This window comes from Lepisma saccharinum, chromosome 1 (genome assembly GCF_977018435.1).
Source record: "Lepisma saccharinum chromosome 1, izLepSacc3.1, whole genome shotgun sequence".
Classification (NCBI taxonomy): Eukaryota; Metazoa; Arthropoda; class Insecta; order Zygentoma; family Lepismatidae; genus Lepisma; species Lepisma saccharinum.
In genome coordinates, this window is record NC_139229.1 from 105,746,796 (window position 1) to 105,769,287 (window position 22,492).

General features: G+C 38.1%; 1 protein-coding gene across 1 annotated transcript in view; it reads left to right on the top strand.

The window, feature by feature from the left end:
* LOC145985978 (out at first protein-like) overlaps positions 1-22,492 on the top strand; it is a 65,789-nt gene that overhangs the window by 36,337 nt on the left and 6,960 nt on the right. Inside the window, exons 2-3 of the mRNA XM_083120137.1 lie at positions 2,926-3,039; positions 17,356-17,490. Coding sequence (XP_082976263.1) covers positions 2,926-3,039; positions 17,356-17,490 — 249 coding nt within the window. The remainder of the gene's footprint in view (positions 1-2,925; positions 3,040-17,355; positions 17,491-22,492) is intronic.

Genomic DNA, 22,492 nt, shown 5'->3' on the forward strand with positions numbered 1-22,492 from the left:
CATCGTTCCTTCTTCAATATACAGCAGAACTGTATAACAACACACACTCATGCAAGAATGCATGGAACTCTTATATTTAATTACCAGAGTTTAATAATTTGAATTAATTATACAATTATGAACACTCTGAGCAAAGTATTGATGTTGACTCTTCCTAAAATTCGATTCATATTGTTATACCCTAGGCGTATACTTGACGTAAATCGTCGCAATAGCTTTTGAACCCTCGCGTGACTTGTCTTGCAGGAACGCCGTGCGCATATGCAACCCAAACAACACAGTTGCGTTACGGGATGACCCGCTTCCCATGCAGAGCTAAAAATCGAAGCCTTGCCTTCTGACAACCAAGGACGGCTGGCAGACTTTGATGCAGCCAGCCGTGGAATTGAAACAAGAATATATTTACGTTGAAAAATAAGCAAAATATCATCGCATAACTTCGGATAGAGAAGTCAGAAAACTCACGTGTTGATCGACCGCGAACATCTGCGCTGTAGGCAAAGTTTGGGAAATTCCATTAGTTCCAGCAAATAACATTTTAATGGAAGTGAGGGTTGATTTACTCTATGAAGGGATAAAGTTATTTTCAGGGAGTCCATGGGAGGATTTATAATTTCCTACCCTCTGAGGCCATAACCAACTTCGGTACCCTTTGATCAAGGGGATTCGTGATTTTTTTTATTTTATTCACCCATGTTCATTGATTTTATCGCATTCTGACTAGGAATCAAAAGCATTTTAAAATCTTTATTTTACTTAGATTTTCTACCTCTTTAGGCAATCGCGACAACGAGTATGATTAATAGTAGACACCATTAACTTATTGCGTGTTAAGTTAGGTGCATAGATGTATACTGTCCAATACATTATGTGTGTGGAAATTGATGAAGGTACGCACACAAATACCCATTCCCATGACAGGGCTCGAACCCCAACCGACTGTGTCGAGATCGTAAATCCAGCATTCAACGCACTCGGTCAGCGACGAGACAAAGGATTGATTTATGATGGCTATCCACTTTTTTGTTGTGTTATAAATACTGTCTTTGCATAATCTGCATTTGCATTTTTATTTTGGTCGTAGCATTATTACATACAGAGATAAATATGTATAACTGTTTTCAATGAGCAACTGAGGTGAAAAGACTTCCATGTGATTGTGTAAGTAAAACTACAGCGATTTGGTGTGACGTTGAGTTAATTATCATTCAACCTCATCGTCGTGATCCTTTTACGGAGATAGAAAAAAGGAAATTGAATAGCCAAATGCAAATAAATTTTCGTTATTCTTAAAATTGAACCGGTGAGACCAAGAAGGGAAAGATTCCACTTTTTGAACAAAATGGGCTGAATACTTTGAATACATATCAGAGCTAAAATAAAGGTTTTAAAAACAAACCACTTATGAAATATTGTTACTATGGTTATGATGAATAAGTTTGTAATTATAAGTTTCTTCATCCGGCTTTTAGTTTTGGTTGCTATGATTTTTTTTTATTTCCGAAAGTAAGGTCGAGTGGAATCTTTTCCTTCTTGGTCTCACCGGTTCAATTACATCCATTCGGTTACTCATTACTCGTAAATCTATCTTATTTAAGCTAGCATTGTTACTTCTTAATTTATTTCGTACTGTAACATAGTGCCAGACGACATGACATGCAAAATTTAATATACAAGGAGATCGCGGAACGAGAACAAGGAAATTGGTTTTTCAAATTGCCTTAGAGAAAATATTCTATGGGAACACGGAACAAGTTGTGCTCAGTTTAGTTTGCTTTTGACCTTTGTTATGAATAAATTATGGAGTAGGATATAGCCTAGGAAATGAGAACGATGACTCTATTTTTACCCTCTATTGAAATTTGATCGGGATTTTCAGACACGCACACACACACACAAAGGTGGAATAAAGAGCTTGTGTAAGAAACTTGCCACTTACTTGTCTAGCTACGTAACAGAAAGGGAACTGTTATTTTGCAATGGAGAAGTAACATTTGAAATACATAAATATACTTTATATCTTTACATATATTATTTATTGATAATGTAATTTAATTATATGAAGAGCATATACACGGTAGTCCAGTCTGATTGTCAAGCGGGAGACCCGAGTTCGATACACAGGATGGGTAATTTCAGGTGGAAATTTTCTCTACACTATTCCTTCATGAAACGACTCTCAGGCTAACTCAGTCTTTAATCAATGGGTATCTACGGTAAAATCGGCTGATCACATCATTTCCACTGTGGCCGAGATCGAGAATATGAGGATTGATTTGCTTTATTTACTTCGCTTTTGTGCCACTTCTTGGCTAATTTGCGAAAATGGGGATGAGTGACGATATGATGAAATTGATGAATGGACACTCACAAACATCCATGCCCAGCTCGGGATTCAAACCCGGGACCCCTGGCGTCGCAGCCCGATGTACTAACCACTCTGCCACGGGAGCCGGCGAGAAAAGAATATGAGGATCCATACCTCCACATTCCCATATGTCTCATTACAATACCACCATGACAGAGGATATTTACTTGTTCATATATTACAATACCACTGTGACATAGGGCATTTACTTCTTCACACATTACTATATCAGTATGAGAAAAAGCGACAAAACAATATTTTAATAAAATGTACAAGAGAAAGTTCTTAACTCTTTGGAAACAACATATGATTATGAGCACTAGAAAATTAAAATACATGTTACGAATGTCTCAATTAAAAGACTTGTGAATGTTGCTGCTATGCGTAATAATTTTGTAGATTGTAAAGTGGTACGTGTAACGTGGACCAGACATTTACGCCGTTATCTAGCTGGTAGATCACAATATCCATTATTTCTGCACGCAAGTTGCCACTAAACATTCACGTGAGCAAATGGGAGTAGTGTTTAGCGGGTAACTTTGTACTTTATTTTCCAGGGCGGGGACATCCTGCAAGAAACCATCACTGCCAACGTAACAGATGACGTAGTCACCTTGGAATTCCAGCGCTCTGACGGGACGCTTATCACTCAGGTGGTCGACTTCCGGAATGTAAGTACTCGCCCTCTGCTTTTATCTAGACTGTGTAAGAAGTAAAATTCTTCTTTCAGTTGTTAAATGGTACGTGAAAGCCAGAGTGAGGTTAAAAAGGCAATGCTTGAGGCTAGGAGAGACAGTTTCCCACTAGGTAGACATTTATTTCACATCAAAATGTGAAATTCCACTGGCAAAAGAGAGGATGAATTCTCCCCATGTTGGAAGTGGAAGCTTTTTTATAAGTTGATTATTAAGCCAGATACGATATGTGAAAAATATGATGAATAAGTATTTACAGGATGTCATATATTCCTTATGGAGGGACAACTTCAACTGCAAATTACGTCTAATCAAATGAACATTTCGACTTTTCCAACAGGAAATGAAATCTTGAGCCCGTTCTCTCTCCGTTCCTATGTTTTTCTACGCCATCGGAAGTTTGATATTCTTAAAAGAACAAATAGAATAATACTTCCATAAGCGTAATGCTAAGTTTTCTCCTCCTCCTACGACCATCCAGCGCACAGAATCTCTTTCACTAGCTTGCCGCGGGGAAAGCTCGGTGGGGGAAGAGCAGTTTAGGGTCCTCCCTTCTGGCTGGACGCTCCGCCCTTAAGTGTTAAGAATAGGGACCTCGATCTTTCGGGTGTAATTTTTTAAAAAAAAATTGGTATTATTTGTGCCGTTAACGTCGATGATTAATTATGCGTGTATTGTTATTACGGCACTGAAGAATATTTTTTTAAGATTTGCGAAGGTGATGCTAAACTTCTGTGGGCTGATTAAAGAACTAAGTTTACAGTTACCTGGATTGTTTTAGAAAAGAAAACGCAGCAAATCACGTTTTGAGAACAACATTTTATCACCATCTTCCACAACTGTTATTTCACGTTACTATGGCAACGTCAATGTTGCCAAGTACATAAAGGTTATACAATTTTACATGGATAGGAAACGAACGTCAATGTGTAAAGTTTCTATTTCTCTCTCCTTATATTACTTAAACAATGATTCATCTTCTAACAATATTGTGAAATATCTTCGTGCGGTAAATGCACACAAAAAGAAATAAAAATATAATAATACAAAATCTCACCATTCCGGGAGAAAACAAAGTTAGTCCGCAGACGGAGTTTCATTCCGGAAGACTCCTGAAGGGTTGGCAAAATGGAAACAATACATAACAAAAATGTGTTATTATTTATTGCATATTTAATTGGCCTTTTTCCATGATTTACGACAGTGGAAGATTCATACACCGAAAACTTCCAATACCGCACACGCCAAAAATACCGTCGTTAGATAATTGGTTTTACGGTCTGTAATTAATATTTTTTCCCTCGCAATTTTAGGTTCAAATTAAATTTGTTATTTGCTGCACGCATTTAAATCGTTTCAAGTTTCCATACAGGCTAACCAGGAGAACGGCGAATATTCTTTTGGTCCGAAAGGGAAATTGAGGGCGAGGCATTTTCAGCGTTCCAATCGAACCTCTTGGCGAAGATGAAGCTACTTGCTTTCTCTTACGTTACCCCTAAAATCCATAAATTTGTAAGAAATTTGCTTTCCGGGCACTTGGTTGCCCTCGTTCTCACTAAGCCCGAGAAGATTTGCACGTTAAACGGAGGAAGCCGAAATCGACTCTCCACATATTTCATTGGAAGGCTATTATGGAGACAGTAGCAGAGATGGGAAGACTGAAGAAGACCCTTTGAGGTGAAGGCTAGGTTGTGTTGGCATTCATATGCTTATGCCAAACAACTATGTGTTGTCTCCCTTTGAGAAGATCAGCAGATTCTATCTTTTATTTCAAAATTCTGTTGTCGAGAAAATCCCTCCAAAATTATTTATTCGGAGAAATTACTGTTTAAACATGTTTTATCTCAGGCACTTTACCCATATGATTGTAAGTGATGATTATGTTTTTGGATATAATCGATGTGAATGAAGTCAGTGTTATTCAAACTAGCAAGAATTCACAGTCCAACTCTAAATAGTTTATTTCTTTTTTTCATTTTATAAAAATTGCATTTATTCATTTATGCATACCATTTACTTACTCATTATTTGCGTAATTGCCAGGAATAAAAAGACGGTTTATGGTGACTGTGTGAAATTGCAGAAGGTCTCGAATATTTACAGGACTTGTTATCCATTTTTTTGTAGTTTAGATATTACTTACATACTCCCTAATCATGTCGCAGATAAAAGGAGAAATATTCGTTAACTTCGCCTCACTTCCCTAAACCTGCGTCATGTTTATATAAGATATATAAGAGTGCAGCTCGATTAGAGGTAACAAAAGACTGATGCAGACCTGTCAGCTTCAACTTAAATTGCGTATTTCTTGCTAACTGCACATCATTGTCAAAATCCCTGTTGAATTACTATAACCACATGGCATAGAGACTATAGATCTTGTAACAAATTCTTTGATGCATCATACTATAACTGCATTAGTGTACGTTTTAGCATAACATTAATTTGGTTCAAATATAAGTGACAACTTACCGGAATACTTAAAAATTAAGTGATCCTACTTATATAAAAAACAAAATGACAAAATAACTTTTACCATTTTTTAGATAAGTTTTGGATTGCATAGCATAGTTACAATCTCAGAAATTCCATATAAAAATAAACTGTATATGCAATTTGCATTTTTCTCCGAAATTCATTTCCGTAAGTTATTTTTTGTGCAACCTACTCTGTCTCGTTATCACATTAAGAGTAAATCTCGCGATTAGCCAAAAGTGACAGAAATGGGAAGTAAAATAAAATAAACCAAACATTAAAAGTATATATTTCCGAAGCAAAAGTTGCAAAATTTGCACGTTTCTCTCTTTTTCCATTAAAAAATATCTCCCTCAACTTATACGTAGCTATTCTTTAAAAAAGTACAGATGCCGTTGGAGGCCCTGGTTTGGTTACATAAGTTCTACAAGAAACAGCATATTAGGATTCACTTTGGAGGTACGTACTATCGTACTTTTGGCCATTGCTATATATGCTTACAATGAATCCTGGCTAAAGGTTGCAATTAATCAATCTACAGTTTGTCTGGCAACGTTCTTTCAGTTCCTTAGAGGCAAGCGAGAAACACTTTTTTCTGCTCCCGACGGTGTGTTGTTTGCTCCTTAAATGTCATAACAGTTTTCCATTTGATTGATGTGGGAGATAGGAACAGTAATATGGCAAAATTTCAACAGATGAAACGCGTCTTCTCATCTCGTTATCAATCAAAATGCCTCATTTTTGTTGGTCTTCTCTAGTATACAGAGATTTCAGAAGTGCAAACAGGAAACTGAATTCACGGAACATTTTTTCGACTTCAAAAGAAAATTTGCAAATCTGAGGCTGGTTGAGCTTCAATGAGCTAAAATAATCAAGGGCAGAATCATGGGTGGGAGAGTTACGTTGCCTGGAGGGATGTGCAGTCAGAAACCGAGTGGTTTTATGTAAATGTTCTATGTGAAGGAAGAAGAAGACTATAATACACATTCAGAGGAAATCCGGTTTATTATTTCTATACAGACCATTTCCAAAATTTATTTCCAAGTCATAATTCTCTGTATTTTAGTTCAGTCTCATACGCAGTAATAATTTTCCCTGTTGCAGGAATGATCTTCATGACTACTTTGTACTGTTGTGTAATACCTTCATTATTGAAATTTCTTTGTTAACGACGACCAGATTCCTTGACGATATCGACGTGACTTATAACTTTCAACTCTTTTTTTTTATTACGCGATGTAACCTCATTAGAATATTTCCATGAAATTAAGGCCAAAATAAAATAAGATGTTCGAGAATGAATGACAAGCAACTGCTTTCTCGCGAGTTTAAAGGAATAAATACTTCGTCGCTGATTCTTCAGTTGAATTTCCCATCCTGCTGGTATTACACGCATCAACTTCCCCATCGTTATCATCATAGTCGCACAGGCATAGTCTCGTAAAATGATATAAAGAAAATGACAGAGCTATTAGATTTGGTTCTTCCACAAAATAAAAAGAAAACGATTACATACCTGTCTCCAAGTTGGCGTGGATTTCTCCAAGTGGGTTTAGCTCTGTTATACACGCTGCTTTTGCATTGGCATATCCACGTGGAGATGCACATGGGGAAGTCGTTACGTGCAATCAGGCTGACCTTTTGGGGCTTTGGGGCTACAGTCCGTGTTCTCCATCTGCAAAGGTGAAATAAAATGCTTTTTGAAGAGGAACAAAATTAAATAGTAAACGAGATATTTGAAATGTGGTAAACATATTTTTTAGAAAATTGACCATCTGACACAATTTAACTTAAAAGTCATAACTGAAGTTGTATATAGGGAGACCAGACGAAATCCTGGTGTAATGTCTCCTTCAGAAATTTAGTTTCATATGATCAGATTTGAAACTGCGAATTATACTTTGCGATTCACATGAGAGGCGTAAGTGCACACGTTTTCAAGAATTCACATCATAAATGTCGTGACGCAGGCGGGAGATAGTTAAATAACAGTGAACACTTCCCAGTTTAAGGAAGCGGGGACTTACTTGACCAGGAATGTGCGTTACGATTTCTTTTCTTTTTTTTGCGAGAGTTTCTTCATCACAACCTGGTAACTGCTTCTTGTATATTGAGACTAACAAGGCTCTGCCGCCTGTACTCACAGCCAGGATAATCTTCTGTGGGACTCGTGTTGTGTGTTGTTCACATGCGTTTGTGACTGTCACTTCTTCCACATCATCTTCATCTTCCCGAGTAGCCAAAAGTGGTAGAAAATGGAAGTAAAATAAATTAAATCAATCAATCAATCAAGTTCCTTCATCAATTTTATCCAATCATCATTCACCACCATCAGCGCGATTAGCCAAAAGTGACAGAAAAGCGACGTAAAGTAAATAAAACATAAACGAAACATAAGGAACAGTACCAGATAACGGAAAGCTTCGCACAAATTTTCATTTGTTATCTTCTGTTGCCATGCAAGTTTTGCGCATGCGCAGTGTGTGAGGTGGAGAACGAACGTGCAACGGAGATTGAACGGCTAGTGTTTACTTGTGAATTTAGTGGGTTCATTGTATCCGAAAAATTGATATTATGCATACATCGAGTCATTGAAGTATAAAATAGCACATAGGTGTTTGTTTCATTGTACAGTCAACGGTAAAGATAATGGTAGACGAATTACCCACCGCTATTTTCATAACTTTTTTATTCTACATTCTGTGTTGTTTTAAGGAATGAAACTACGTTAGTTCGAAGCGGGCATTACCCTCCGCTTATTGATGTCATAATTTCAATTCATTTTAATCACACTGTGTAATGCAGATCGAATAAGAATGGCGATGGACAATTCGTCTACTGTTTCTTTTGCTGTGGGGTGTACCAGAGAAGCCAAGTTGCATACACGAAACTACTCACCCAGAATCTTGGAGCAGCAGGAAGAGAGCCTCGTCGTACTTAACTCTGTCATACTGTACTTCCTTCCAGAAGGTTTACATAGTTTCGGATGTGTATTCTTACACTGATTTAAATCATATTTACCTCTTGACTTAAACCGGACTTGAGATTTTTATGTAAAAGTGAATCACCTTTTATATTTTTTAAGCTTGGACTTAAACAATCACCTTTCTTTGTAGAAACTTCAGCAAAAATGCAGGATTGACCAAGACTCGAACCGGGGTCTCTGGAATACCATGCCATTGATTGACTGATTTAGTTTATAGAACGTCATTTCTGTTATTTTAGGCTAATCGTGACGATGGGAATGAACTGTGATAAGATGAAATGGATTGCAGTTGCTACGTGGAAGTTAGGTTGACCTGTTGGTGCCGTCAGCGAAGGTCACCCCTTGCACCTCACACCATGCAATTGCTCTACCAACTGAGCTACCGAGCCAGTCCCGATTTCGGCGGAATTTTCCACTGTTTTACTTTTGTGAATCACTTATTAGAATCAAACAATCGCCTTTCTCTGTACACTCTCAACGAAAAATGCAGGCTCGATCGAGAGTGGAACCCGCGTCTCTAGCATACCGTGCGATTGATTGATTTAGTTTAGTTAACGTCGTATTTCTGTTACTTTTGACTACTTGTGACGATGGGGATGAAAGTTGATCTGATACGTCTGAAGCATTGATGACATCGACGATGCTTAATTTCTCCAAGGGTAGAGTTGGAAATTACCTTACGATTCGGCACTCTATGTCAGAGATCCGGGTTAGAGATCTGGTCGAGCAAGCATGTTTTACTGAAATTTCTACAAAATATCTCCCGTTTCTTACCTTTCCTGTATGTAAGTGTTGGCAGTTAACAGTGAAGATCAGACGTAGCTCTTGTATAGTACTTAAAGTTTCGATTTCATAAATTTAATAGGGGACGAACTCTCCGCTAGTTGTACTTTGTTCTGCATCTACTGTATTCCGGCCCATTTTTAAACAGAATATGGACAGCTCTTTCAGTAAACGAGTTTCTGTTAGAAAGTATTGACGTACCGATACAAGTCCCTCCTTTCAATCGGAATCATGGAACTTTTCCAATCCATTTAGCGATCCTGTAAACACGATGGTTTCCAACGAACTCCGCCTTCCATCGCTACCCAACCAGCACGGCCGAGGCAAGGAGCCCGTGTATGTTTCCCATAGAACAGCGGTAGACTACTTGTTTTTATGACCACGTTTTATGGACTAATAAAAGGTTTCTGAATTCGCGAACGTTATATCTTTCCTCGTAAAACTTGGTTGCACGCAGCCGTTACGTAGATTTCGTGCCGGGGCCGATTCACGTGTTTTATTTCCGGGAGAATGTTATTCACGAAATTTAATTTCGCCACAGCGGCGTTCGACAATGGGGGCCCAGAAATCGATAGGAATGGATGGGTGCGACGTGCAGTACTCGCCGCCTCGCGCCCAGTTGTTTCTTGTCGCTCACTTTTGGGTGTGCGCTCCCAATTAGCAAAGCTGGAACTCCTATTTTTGGTTACCGAGAAAAGGATACACATTTAGATGCACACAAGATCTTTTCAATAGCCCTGAAAGAGAATAATCAAACAGCGGTACAAACATGGATGTCGAATTGGATTGACAGGTAAACTTCATTTATTATTACTATTATTGGCAACTAAATTGAATTAAGTTCACCTTCATAACATCGCTGGGGTGTAAGGCGACTCTTTCCGAAGACACCTAAGGCCTCCCCGATGGCGCAGTGGTAGCGTCGTCGCCTTGTAATCAAGGGGTCCCGGGTTCGATACCCGGTGGAGGCACAAGTGGTTCGGATCCCACTTTAAACTGTAGGTCCAGTCCCAATTAGCCTTACTGTGCATAAAGTGGACTTAAAACAACAAATCAATCAATCAATCAAACCGAAGACACCTAAATGTCAACCTCACTTCCACGTAGTAAGTCTTGGACTATATTCAGCAGACTAACGAGGCTCTGGCGCCTGGACGTGCAGCCAGAATAATCCTCTGTGGGGCTTTTATTTAGTGCTGTTAGTGCTGTGATTGTTTCTTCATCTTCTTCATCTTATCAGCATTTATCCTCATCTTCGAAATTAGACAAAAGTGGCAGAAACGCGAAGTAAAATAAATCAAATCATTCATTCGTAACATCGGCAGACGGAGTTACTTGAATGAAAGAAACAAACCGATGGATTCTATTTAATGGTGGAAACGTGCTGAGAAAAGTTACGGGGGCGTCTTGCCGAAATCTGAGGCGACATGAGAACATGCACAGGATGCCACTAAGAGACAGTGAGCGCTCTACTAAACAGCACAAATAAAAAAAAAATGCATATACAGTGTTGAAAGGGAAAGGATGTAAGTAACCTCATTCCTTGTTCGCGGGTATGCGTGGCTTAGATTTTTAGAAATAATGTGGAAGAGGAACTTGAGTAACTTGGTATTATATTTCATTAATTCTAACTTAATTAACTGAATGGCAATGGCGAGGGACCCAAGTAAGGTTCCACAAATTTTCTAAAATGCCAGAGAAAGTTATGAAAAAGAGAAACAAGCGAAATCTTAAAGGTCAGAAACTTGGAGGAAAGGAGTGAGCATTGAAGTTAAAAGCTGCGACACTGTTTACACGAGATGGTTTCTTGGCAGACAACCAAAAGTGAAACTCGGGGGAAGAACCATGCAACGTTCAGCGCGGACAGCGTTCTCGGCCGTCTTAGACTTCCAACGCGGTAAAATACATTGAAAATTATATTTGTATGCATTAGCCATGCACATACAAATAACATTCGTTGTTCTCTTGCTAATTAGCAGACACCCATTAACGTGTTTGGCTCAACAGAGGCTACCACTTTTTCAGTTTTTCATAATTACTTCTTACTAGCCGACATATTAGACCTCCTCGATGACGCAGTGGCAATGTCGTCATCTTGTAATTAAGGGGTTCCGGGTTCAATACCCGGTGGAAGCACACAGTGGTTCGGATCCCATTTTTAAGTGTAGGTACAGTCCCGATTAGCGAATCTGTACATAAAGTGGACTCAAAAACAAATTCACAACGACACTGATCTTCTCCGAAGTCTATTTTCTCCACACTCTGAGCTGCACAGTGGTCGAAGATAGCGGCAGGCAGAGGCAACTATTACTTCGTTAGGGTGCGGCGGTTGGCGACCAACGCGGAGGAGTGTTTGCTGAGCAAACGGAGCTCAGCTGGGAGAGGGAGCCACGATGGCCCAATGGAAGTCCCCGAGCACTTTTTCGTTTGTTCTTCAAATGGAACATGTGCTGCAATTGATTAGGACGCCAGGGTCTACGTCCCGATGCTTCACACGAACTCACGTAAAGGCCAGATTTCAACCCACTGGAATTGCTTCCTATTACATGCAATGGCACGTTGTATTTTTCTGTTATTCTACATCGTTCATCTATCTCTGCACGCTAATCGCGACGATAAGGATTAATGATGATTTAATATAACAGACGAAGGGGCAAACGCATCTATGTCGTATCTAAGATTCGAAGTTAGGGCCCCTGGCTACGTAATGTGCCACGAAAGCTGTCTCTATATCATACAACATAAGGGTCACTGAAACGAAAGTGAGACTTTTGCTTTTTTCCCCTCGGCATGTTTATTTGTTGGAATATGTGAATTAGAGTATCTCAGGGAGAGGATTTTGCTCGAGCGCCAAATAGTTCGCACGGACGACGCTACACGGCGTACGGAATTGAGAGCCTCATCGCTCGAGCGAATAACGCTCGAACAAGCTAAACTAGCGGTATACACTCGAAGCCCAGTAGTACGGTTAAACCGGAATTTGTCAATGGTAGTGGGGCCTCAAATATGGATCGTGAAGTAAAAGACGCAGTAAAATTGAAACTTAAGTGAACATAGTTATCATCCCCATGTTACAATGTTGTTTACTCTATTTAAACAGGGTGAGTCATAAGTAGGGACGTGAAGTTTTCGTTTTAACAATAACACCGAAAAATCGAGGAAAGCAAAATAAAGTGTTTAAAATGTATTTGGGTACGTAAAGGAGGCAATTTTTCGGTATTTCGAAATCGGAAATAATCCGAATTGTGCCATTTTTCAGAATAACACAGAAGTTTACACTTTGACGCAAAAAACTCCGCGAAATATGCAATATATAAACTGAAGATAACACTTCTTCTGTTAAAAAAAATACCTGAACCACTATTCCGACATTTGTAGAGTAGTTGGTGATAGTTCGATTCAAAAGATATTATCACGCTTCATTTATTGTAGTTTGGCGCAGACATGACTAACAGTGTTTAACCTCGTCCTGAAATAGAATTCGCTCAGGGAAGGGATCTTCCCAGAATGGAAATTTCATAGGAACGGGAAAAGTTTCAGAGAAAAGCACCTATTGTGTTTCGGGGGGGAGGGGGGCGTGTATGAGTGTGTACACAAAACGGTTGCAGAGGGAATTTTTGGCATTGTCAGGGAAATGTGATGTGTATGATTGTGTTCAAAGATTTGGGTGTTATCATTCATTAAACATTTCATATTTAGTGGCTGATAAGATGAAATAGTTTTCCAAATGGCCCGGCCCCGTGGCGGAGTGGTTATCACATTGCGCTACGACGCCAGAGGTCCCGGGTTCGAAGCCCGGACTGGGCATGGATGTTTGGGAGTGTCCGTTCATGAATTTCATCATGTTATTCTCATCCTCATCTTCGCAAATTAGCCACATGTGGCACAAAAAGCTAAGTAAAATAAAGCAAATTAATCAATCAATATTCCAAATGGAAGAAATATGGTCATTTCTCACAAAGGTAAGTCATATTTCTTTTCTCATTAAAACTAAAATTTGTCTCAATTTTCCAGAACTAAAACAATGTGAAAATTTTAAGCATAAAAGGAACAGTAAAAACGCATGTAACAATAACAGATTTTAAAATTAATAACACCGAATTTTGCCCTAAAACGCGAAACAAAACACCAAATGCAGTAAAAAATAACATCGAAATTAAGGGGAAAATAAAACGAAAACTTCACGTCCCTAGCCATAAGTCTTGGTATACAACATACCTTTGTTCATTCCAGTACAATGAAAGCAGGTTAACATTGAAAGTATATCCCGTCGTGTTGGACTGTCTGCAGCCACCTTCCTGCCAGTTCCTCGATTCTCCGAATCTCTTACCCAGGGGCGGCCGGACCGTGGCTGATCTTCGACATTTGTGCAACCTGCACGAAATTTCTGGAACCAACGTGTTGCTGTGCTGTGGTTCGCTGCACCTACCCCTTTCGCATGACAAATGTTGCGGGTTGCTGCCGCAGCGTTATGCCCCAGTTCGAATTCATACAGTAAGAGTTCACGGATCAGACGTTGTTGAACACTCATCGTCACTGCCACTCACAACTGACTGACGATGCTGACGGAGTGGCGCTCTCCGTGTAATTAGTCCGCGTGCCACACCACCTCTTGGGCCAGTTTGCCCTTGTCCTTACAGTCGCTCACGGCGTATACACGCACCCGCTGTTTGGGTTGTGGAAATATTGGATAAGGGTTGTGGAAATATTGCAAGACTTATGACTCACTCTTGTACCAATAAACTGTGACGTATGAAAATGAAATAGATGATTGTGGGCTGAAACTACCAAGACGGATATTTTACATATAGAGGAAAAGGTCTAAATATGGGCCCCCCTTTTTATTTTGTCATTTTCGGAGGGAAAAAATTAATATATCAAGCACCTGCCTTTAAAATGCATATCTATGATATATATTCTTAAATGTAGTAGCATGCTGAAGTATAGAAGGTCTCCATTCTTTTTTTTTTTTTTAAAAAAAAGCAATTTCCAGAAAATGGTAAAATGATTTATTTCAAAATTGTGGTCTAAATATGGGCTACTAGTGGCAATATCACAAAAAGCAATTAAAATTTAAAAAACAGTCATTTATCGCTAAAACATTATAAAATTCATATTTATGAATAATACGTTGTTTTGAAAATCACGCGGAATGGGAAAAATCGAAATTAAGAAAAACATTCAAATATTTGTTGAAAATGTGATCTCATCATTAGACCTCATGTCATAGCCCATATTTAGACCATGACGCTATTTTCTTCTTCAATTTATTTTCGCTCTCTGTGGTACGTATTTTACAAACAAATCATGGCATTATAAAAGCCCACATTTGTTTTATGTACCGCTAATATCATAACCTATACAAAGCAGATGAGAATTCAGAAAACGCCGAGTTAAAACATACCTGCAAAAAGTTTTCGGAGGTCGCAACTATATAATAGCGTCCAAGGCCGAAACTAACCACCACTTTCTCTTGCGAATTGGCGCCGCAACTTTTGACCTTGACAGATAACCAGTTCCCATAGCCTCTGCCAGGCTGCAGCACCCGGGAGCGCTGATAACTCCAAAACCTATATTTAAACCTTCGCCCATATTTAGACCTTCTCCTCTATGTATCTGTGATTATTGTCACATTAAAATGATATTCGATTGCATACGCTCGAGGGTGGGAGAATCGAACGAGTACGAGCGAGCGAAAGTGGTCTCATGCAGGACTCTAATGTGAACGTGCAGAAAGTAATAGCGATTCGCCTGTCGTCTTGGCGGTTCAAGCACGTGTCACAGCGCGTGACTAGACTGCGTATGCAGTAAGCGGAGAACGTCCGTGGCTGGCCGCGGAACCAGCTTTCAATGGCATCCCGGACCTCAGCAACGTTAGTGGCATGAAGATAAGATGATCTCAGATAGACAGGTCGAGACTATAGGGAGGACCTCCCAGCAGAAGCGCCGCAGCAAATCTTGTCACTCTCTTGCCATCTGAACACTGTGCACCGTGACAGACACCCATTCCCGTACACATCATTCATACGACGATACATTTCGGCCGTGGAACATTGAATAACTGCTTGCTGGGTCTGTTAGATGAATCCATGTCACGACCGTAAGAAGCCAACTTGCTTCACCACGTGCACACACCACACTAACAATTTCTGACGGTAACAGCGTTTAAGTAAATATCCATTAAGGTATGGCAAAGGCGTATATAACCCTTATTTCTTTCCTCTAGGAAAGAAATTTCGGATCATTGTGGCACAGTTTCAGAATATGACAAATATTCGAGTTTATAGTGATTCGTTAAGGGCGGCTCGAAGGCAGAGCGTGTTGAATGGTCGACTCACGATCTCGGCACTGAGAGTTCCTAGTTCGATTTCCGGCCTCGCCACGAGTGATTCTTTGTGAGTGTCCTTCATGAGTTTCTAATCACCAATCATCCTTATAAATGTAGAAAAGCGACGCAAATTAAGAAAACTAAAAACAAGAATCCGCTCAAAATCCCCAAAGATCTTTCAAATCGTAAGCAGGGTGGATAGAAACCATGATTTTCAATAAAAAATCATTTTGATGACTTCCTTTTATTTAAATCGGATTTTTAAAATTTCAATCGATTTTTTAATTTTTTTTTAAAAAAAATGCTTGTATGGTTTTTGGCACCATGCATTAGATATGTTTTCTATACAAAGGCTTTTTCTGGTAAACGACCTGTAAAATATTTGAACAGTTTGATTAAAGGAAAAATAAATATATGTAAATATATTTTTTTCTGATACTGTATATATATGAACCTTCTATGGAAATGTTTGTTGAGTGTGTTAATGAAACTGATAATTTCAGTACCTTTGTTGTAGTGAAAATAAAACTTTCTGGATGTATTATATAATTATAACTTAACATAATTTTTATAGTCTTTGTAGCTGAATTTTGGCATATTTTAAATAATAGTTTCCAAATTTCAACTGCCATGTTTATTTACAGTTCAATAATAATTACACTATTTACTGTTTAAAATGATTAGTATTTTGTACATTATTCTACACAAAATATTTGCTATTTTTGCCTATAAAATTACTGAATTTTTAATCAACAAAAATTTAAGTGTGTTTACAGTTTACATATTACATTACATTTCGTATGAGCTTCACCCCGTCAGTATATTTCTCCTATTTATATCAATAATTCTAAAATTTTGCACGAAGATCAAATTTCTGAATATATTGGTGCTAATGGCACGCGTGGCGCGTGCGCGCACACACTCGGTTTTTTGTGTAGATATTCAGTTGTTAAAATTTTCGAATAACCACGTACCATTGTATCTCGACACCAAGGGTATATACACAGAAATATTTTGAGGGAGGTTTTTCACCACAGGAAGTAGATGGTTCTTTTAGGTCCGAAATTTTTGTACGAGGAACAACGTTGTTCATAAAAAATGATGTAGTAGTAGTATTCATAATAAAATCAATATTACTATGTACAATATAAAATAATAATAAGAATATTATTATTGTATCATTTTTCATTTATTGGTCATTTTCGGCATAGTTGCAGTTTTTTTTTTGGCATTTTAAGAATTTTTATGTTTCTTAAGTGCATATAGTCGTTGAATTATGTCCGTATTTATTTCTCCCAAAATTGTACAACAGAAATTTCCATATTGTTCTTCACCTCACGTATAAAGAGAGCACAAAACCTTAAGTTGCACTGTATGTAACTAAGCAAAAAAAAATAAAAAAAAAAAAATACAATAGCACTTCCATGTTTTCCCATTAACTTCTTTAGTCTAAAACGCCAAACATGTGGTTGTGTAGAATTGTTCAAGGACTCTTGCGAGTACACCATGACTTTTTTTCATTAATGAATAATTTTAATATTTAAAGTAACTTTACAGGTCTTCTTAAAGACATATGAGTCACTTTTAAATAGTCATAAGGTTATTTTCGACATTGTCACATTACAACCTTATTTGTTTGTGTCATTGTGTTTGCTTAATATGTGTTCTTTCCGGTCTAATAAGTGCTCAAATAGTTTTTACGATTGTTCCTATATTTCAGGATGTCCAAATCCTAAAGGCACTGGTTTTGGGGGAAGAGGAGAGAGGTCAGAGTCAGTACCAGGTGATGTGCTTCCTGTGTCATTTCCAAAAGGGAGAATTCATTTCCTCTGACGCCATGGCCAAGCTCAGACAGGTGAGAGAGAGGGAGAGAGCTAGTATTTCGCGCTCTCTAAAATTATACCCTCTCCTTCGCAATTACCTAATAATTAGTAGATGCCACTTCTCTATTAGTAGGTTGCTGATTAATTGAAAAATGACAGAGCTGTTTGTTTTTTGCTTGGAAGCTACAGATTGTGCCTAAACCTTGTCCAACGACGAAACTAATTCTGGCGAGTTTAAGACCTTAACGCGTTAATGAGGTGTTCAAAAGAAAGTGCATACATTACGAAAATGGGGCATTCTAGCGTTACGTGCGTGACATTTCGCACACAAAATGTAAGGTTATAGACATGAGATCGGATTAAAATATTCATAATGACTTGATTTCATAGATTTATGAAGTAGTTTGTGGTGTCTGCTAACAAATGAAAAAAAAAGAGTGTTATGATAGTCTGAATACTTGAAAAACATTAAGAAAAATGTGCTACGTGTGTGATGCTTCAAAAATGTAGCAAAATTTGACTTCTTTTGTTAGTGAAATATGCAAATTATATGCATTCACAAACATTCAAACCTTATTGCAGTTAAAAATACTAATATACTTTTCAGATTAATTCATTTTGTTATTCCCATGGATTACGACCACTTTTCTTAGAATGCTCCAACTGTGTTCTGGGCCATCTTCGGAAACCTAGAACATTAAGCTTGTTAACTGAAATTGTATTTCTTACTGGATATCCTACATGCTCACTGTTTTCTTGCACTTGGGACAACTAGGATAGTGAAATTCACTATGGCATAATATTTATCACCCCTGTCCGGAAGTAGGGAAGTTGCTTCGCAGTCCACTTTTAAACTGTAGATAAAGTTCGAACTAACGTTTCAGGAAAGAACACTTTGAGTAAACTTTGACAAATTTTTGCCATACCCTGACCAGTTATAGGAGTACCCTATTCCCATGTATACTTGTACAAGGAAAGGCGTTTACCAGAGTAAAGGTACTTCTGAGGAGATTTTGACTGCTGATGGAAATCAAAAGTAATTTAATTTATTGTGCGGTTTGGACCAGTGAAATAACCTGAATTCAGAATACCTTAAATAATGGTAAAGGTAAAGGTAAAGTGTTCCCCTGTGCATAGCACCACGCCATGAAGGCGTATAGGGGGTGTGGGGGTAACGCCCCACACTTTCTTGATCCGGTCGTGAGTGGGGTGATGTGATCAGCATCACGCCCCTGACCGCCTTTACCCCCCAGGGTTTCCCCCAGGTACCCATGTTATTCGACGCTGGGTAGGCGCCGGGGCCGCTTCCAACGTTAGAAAAGTTCCCGGATTTGAACCGGCCGGGGATCGAACCCGGGACCTTTAGCATGGTAGTCAGACGCGTTACCGACTGAGCCACCGCGGCCAAATGGTTTATTTGGTAATTTGTGGGCGTATTAATTCATCTCATTACAACCACCTTTCTGTGCTTCAGAGGAAAACGCACAGTTTTTATAAGTTCAAGAAAAATGAGCCGAAGTGCTCTAGCCGTTAGGGGGTCTGCTGCCACGCGGGAGACAAGAGTTTGATTCTCGGGGTGGGTGATCTAAGAAGGACGGACTTTTTCCAGCCTTTTCTCTGCATAAAACAGCACTGGGGTTCAGCCACCCTGCACGACGCAATCTGCGCTGGGAACTTTACCTTTTGCGAGTAAAATTGCGTACAAGGTAAAAACTTCTCAGTTAGATCAATCATTGCAAACAAACAAAAAATGTGGAGGCTTGCATTTCATAAAAGAAACAGAAATGGGTCTTAATTTTAGTTGCCGTTATATCACATTTTCTGATTTGTTTATATTGGAAACATCCAAGAAAGCGTAATGATTACATGTTCCTGTACCATCTTGAATGCATATCACTCCACTGAATTAAACTGTGGGACTACGTGAAAAACCGTGTGTAAGTGTCCAAAATGGCTGACTCAGTACTCTCAGGGGTCCGTATCTATGAACTGATTGCCGTGGTAACATGGATCGGAGAGAACACGTGAGGCATTGGTGTTGCCCATGTCGCTAATAGCCGACACTCATATACACGGACACATGCCAAGAACTGCCGAAAAAAGTAATCAAAAACACGATTTTAATTTTTCCCCTCGCTGCAATCAAATCAATTTAACCAAAATTAAAATTTAAATGAATATCAACTCGATTTTCCTCATCAAGGATTCCTACATTTGACGTTATTACGAAGTTTTTTTAAAAATCAAAGATAGCAAAATTGGTAATTGAGTCGGTCAACACGAATTCACTTCACTCCATATTTTCAATAATTATGATTTTGGAGAATCTGGCGTAAATATTTATTTCCAGAAAAAGCGTAAAATGCTAAGCCTTTTGCTGGATATAACGGGCTAGATTGTGGACTGCTAGATTGCTTAATTGTCCAATCCAATCTTTTAAAGCAATTGGATTGCAATTAAATCTCTCTGTAGTAAAATTTGCATATGGGATAATTACGCGGATTACTGATTTATGACTGCATCACATGAGCGTAAATTAAGCACGAAGTTATTAAGTTCAATGTTACGAGTGATCACCCCTAAAACGAACAACCAGTGAATGTTAATCACTACCAGACTGAGATTTACAATTTCCAGATAACTCTCTTGTTTCCTGTGGGCTCCTCTCGCACCGCCTTCTGCCATTTATCATTTCTACTGCTTTCATGTGAAGTGAAGCATTAAATCAACCGTAGTGAGAGGCATCCAGGAAACCCCGGTTTACTGTCGAATTCCTGTGAAATTAATCAAGAAAATATGTAATTAATAAATCTGTTTTCCTGGATTGGAGACACACTCGGTACTATTGTGAAGTATGTGACGAATCTCTAAAGAAAGATTAGAAGTGCAACAAAGTTAATTATGTATTGAGTAAAGAATGCGAGTTGAAAATATACAGTCATCTCACTTCTTTTCAGGCCTATAGCTTTATTATCATGAGCTACAGAAAAAAAAATCAGCTTATAATAGGTCTCCCAATACTATATTTCATATATCTTTTCCGAAGAAGCCGGTCCCTGTAACGGAGTGGTTAGTACATCGCGCTACGACGCCAGGGGTCCTGGGTTCGAATCCCGGCCTGGGCATGGATGTTTGTGAGCGTCCATTCATCAATTTCATCATATCATCACTCATCACCATCTTCGCAAATTAGCCAAAAGTGGTACAAAAGTCGAAGTAAAATAAATCAAATCTTCCGAAGAAAATCGGTGATGGTCTGAGATAGAATGGCATAATTATAAGTAACAACTACTCGTAGTTTTTCGAGTAACGGTAACTGTGAGCACTTACTTCCTTTTTGAAACGTGTAACTGTAACTTCTGTACTCCTTTCAGGGAAAAAGTAACGAAATTGAGTTACTTTTGTGTACGTTTCAACAGCATAATGAACAAACTTACGATTTCTTAAAGAGAACAGAAATAAAATATTAATTGATTGTTTCATTTTACTTCTCTTTTCTGCCACTTTTGGATAAATGCCAAGATGAGATGAGTGATAAGTTAATATGGATGCAGGAACAAACATAAGAATTACGTATATAGATGACACAACATGAGACCCATAAAGGATTTTACTGGCTGTGAGTCCAAAGTAGACCTCGAAAGTGTTCAAAATTTAGTTCAGGGTGTTGTACTACATGAAAGGATAAGATAACTGACATTTGGGTGTTGTCAGAAAAGATCATCCGTACACACCAGAAATATAATATACCAATATATTGGATATATGCAAAAATGCAAATACATAAAAATACTAAAATATAGAGGTAATAGAATTGAAACACTTACACACACACTTGTGTTACGAGGAAACGTATTTCATGACGTAATTTTTCAAGCACGAAGCTTACTTTCAATTTCTTTAACTCTACTTTTTCATTTTTAAACATTGTATGTTTTATTTGTATTTGTATTTTTATTTTCATTTTCTTGGACTGACGAAAACTATTCGCCAATTTCCGCACCCTGACATACAACATATATATACATACATAATGAATAGGTAATATTCAGAGCTTTTGTTTCACATCATTCTTATACAATAAAAAATAGATAGGTTAAAATAAATAGTAATCAAATTTAATATAATTGTCAAAATTATTGGGGGTCTCTGATCACTGAAATATATGAATGAATGACTCACTCCCTCCCTTTTTTAAAAACAAAAATTACGTCTTAGTACAGCACTTTTTAAGCAGCTATTATATTATATTCCTCATGCAAATGAAATGTAACATGAAAAACGTTTAGAAAATGTTTCAAAGTCTACTTATGCCTTTCGTGTCTGCTCATTTGTTTTTTTAGATAACAATTAACATTTTTATTTAAAAGTAGGCTATGTATTTACATTAATAGGCTAACATAACAGTTTTATGCCAGCCTCGATAGCCGAGCGTGTTGGGTGGTCGACTCAACTCTCTTTGATCCGGAGGTCTCGGGTTCGAGTCCTGTCGAGGGCATGGGTGTGCTTTAATGTTCGCAACATAGGTGTAGAGAAAGGACATGTGACGGGTGCAAATAACCTTAGTGTTGACGTACCCATAAAATAACGAATATTTACAATATTTAACAGTTTTATTTAATTATTTACATAAATGCTAACACAAATCGCAGTAAAATTAGTTTTACTTTTTTGTTTTTGCTACAATATTTTACTTTTTAAATTTAATTTTGCAATAATAAAAAAAACACAGCACGCCGTGCTTTAGGAATAATGCCTTTGATCATAGCCGTTTCCGCTTTCGCAATACAGACATTTCATAAGCTTTCCTTGCGTACTTTACTGCAAGCCAGTGTTAAATAAACTCAGACTTTAGAATTATTATCCCCTTATTCTTTGGACTAGAGGAAGAGATTTCGAGGATAACTAAATATCGTACATATCAATATTGCCTGAAAGTCGTGTTTACGACCTTAAATTGTTCAGAATTCACTAAACAACATACTGGTATAATTGTCATATCACTTCGTTATTTTGAAACTCTTTTTAGTAAAA